At 36.3% G+C, this 2,116-nt stretch overlaps 1 protein-coding gene across 1 annotated transcript in view; it reads right to left on the bottom strand.

The window, feature by feature from the left end:
• Positions 1-201: 201 nt before the first annotated feature.
• Positions 202-2,116, bottom strand: part of ROS1 (ROS proto-oncogene 1 , receptor tyrosine kinase) — a 74,867-nt gene continuing 72,952 nt past the window's right edge. The window contains exon 44 of the mRNA XM_010004862.1: positions 202-347. Coding sequence (XP_010003164.1) covers positions 202-347 — 146 coding nt within the window. The remainder of the gene's footprint in view (positions 348-2,116) is intronic.

Consider the following 2,116-nt stretch of genomic DNA (forward strand, 5'->3'; position numbering starts at 1 on the left):
ATACACAACTGTTTTTTTATTCTGTTACACATCAATCAGTACCTTGTGATACTTGCTGGTAGCTTTAGTGTTTTAGAGAGCTGCTGTTTTTTTAAGACATCTCTCTAAGTATGACAATGAGCAGAATATTTTCCTTGGATGATGTCTTCTTTGATAAAGCTTTTTCTCTTCTTTCCCTGTTTCTTTCAGTGGGAACCAGACTTAACTAAGTTCAGCAGAACTGATGCTTCCGTGATCTTGATTGCCTTCTTTGACTAATACCAAATAATTCAAGCCCTCTTGATTCTTTTTTTCCGTTAGGGTGGCTGAAATAACACTGTCTGAATCAGCACATGGATCTTCTTTATCTGCATGGAAAAAAGACAACAATCCAATGATATTCATGTAGCATTAGAAAGCAAACAAAATCAGACTGCTGTTGGAGAAAGTTGGTCTACTGACTACACAGAGAATGACTGATGATTCAAATTTATCTTCTGCTGTTGCCTGTGTGGATTACAGCTTGAAGCATGTAACTTAGGGAAGGTTGGTCATCACCATTCATACCTCCACAGGCATCAATACAGTTATGAACACATGACATGGTTCTTTTGGTAGTAAAGATAGCCTGCATAAAGCCAAAGTGATTTTAATTTATACCTTTGTGTAACCCTGCTAATAATACTGCTAGAGACTCCTGTAACATAGGCAGTTTTCTACCTACTAAATAACTATATACTGTCTCTCTATAGGATGTGTAATATTCTGTCCTTCTAAAAACTTGAGCTTGGCAACCCAGTGTGTTTTTACCATTTCTAAAAACTTCATTTTCTTTCTCAATTTAATGCTGTTCACCTATGCAAAGTTGCCTGAAATACATTATGTATTTCTTTTTTAAAAATGTAAAAAATACTAACTAAAGGCTCAAATTAGAAATGTTGTTATTTTGGGCATTTATTTTTGTAACATGTACCTCTTTTTATTACACTCTCTCCTTGTTTTACTTCATAACTAGAAAATTAAGTGTGTGACATTCAGGGTTTTCTGTTCTAAAGAATCACAAGCATTGTGCTGTTGCCTTGGCAACATACAATTTATTATGGCATTATAAAGTCAACTGTAAAGTCAGAAGAGTACTCTGCATACTAGAGTCCATTGGCAAAGATTATCTGGAGAAGTCTGACAGAGAACTTTGATTTTTAGAAATCTGTTAGCAAGATGGGGACCACGACATAGAGCAAACTGTGGTTGCATACCACAGTGACTGACAGCTAGGAAAAATCATTTGATACTCACTTTGTCAGTTCAGGACTGTTATGGCAATATTTAGTAATTCTATCCCGACCAAGCCTTTACCAATCAGTACAGCTCTTCTTTGTATTTGTTTTTTGTTTAATAAAGCTTTTAATGGAAACCCTCAAGGGCAAGTTGCTTTAGAAAAGGCACACTGGGAAATGCTCAGGGCATGTTTGCAGTAAACTCTTAAGAGAGAAACCTTAAAATAAGGACCCAAGTAAAACTGGGTATTTACAGACCAGACATATGCCGGCTGACCTGCCTAAGTATAGAACACTAGAGGAGCATTCAGATTTGTTTCCTGTATAAGTATCTGGAACTGATGAGGTGATGTTTACACAAATGTGAGTATGAGGTCACTGAGATATTTTTACCAGATATATAGATACATTACTAATTCTTTCCCCAACAGGTCTAAAGAACTACAGAATACATACAATATTTTAATCCTTCTTCAGCCTATGCCCCACTGCATTTCTCATTATAGAGAAAAGAAACTTTTAAAATCAAACACCTTGCCTTGGTTTTACTTTTTGACCTTTGGGAACAAAATAATCAAGGAAGATTATTTTTGCAGAATATTGTTACCCTGTCCAAAGACAGAGGAAGAGTAGAATGTTGATATTCTTTCTCCTATGACAGGACATGTATAAACTGCATTGCCACTTCCACAGTGAGATTTTTGACTATAAGTGCCCCTTCCTTCACTGTTGTGTCATCTCTTATCGCAGCGTTAGGCACCTATGAAAGTTCAGCACCATTCTGCCATACAAGCCAAAAATCTATGCAAAGATGTCAAGTTATGTAGTACAATGCTTGCCTCTTGTGTTAAGTCAGCAGG

This window comes from Chaetura pelagica, unplaced genomic scaffold (assembly GCF_000747805.2).
Source record: "Chaetura pelagica isolate M959 unplaced genomic scaffold, ChaPel_1.0 scaffold171, whole genome shotgun sequence".
NCBI lineage: Eukaryota > Metazoa > Chordata > Aves > Apodiformes > Apodidae > Chaetura > Chaetura pelagica.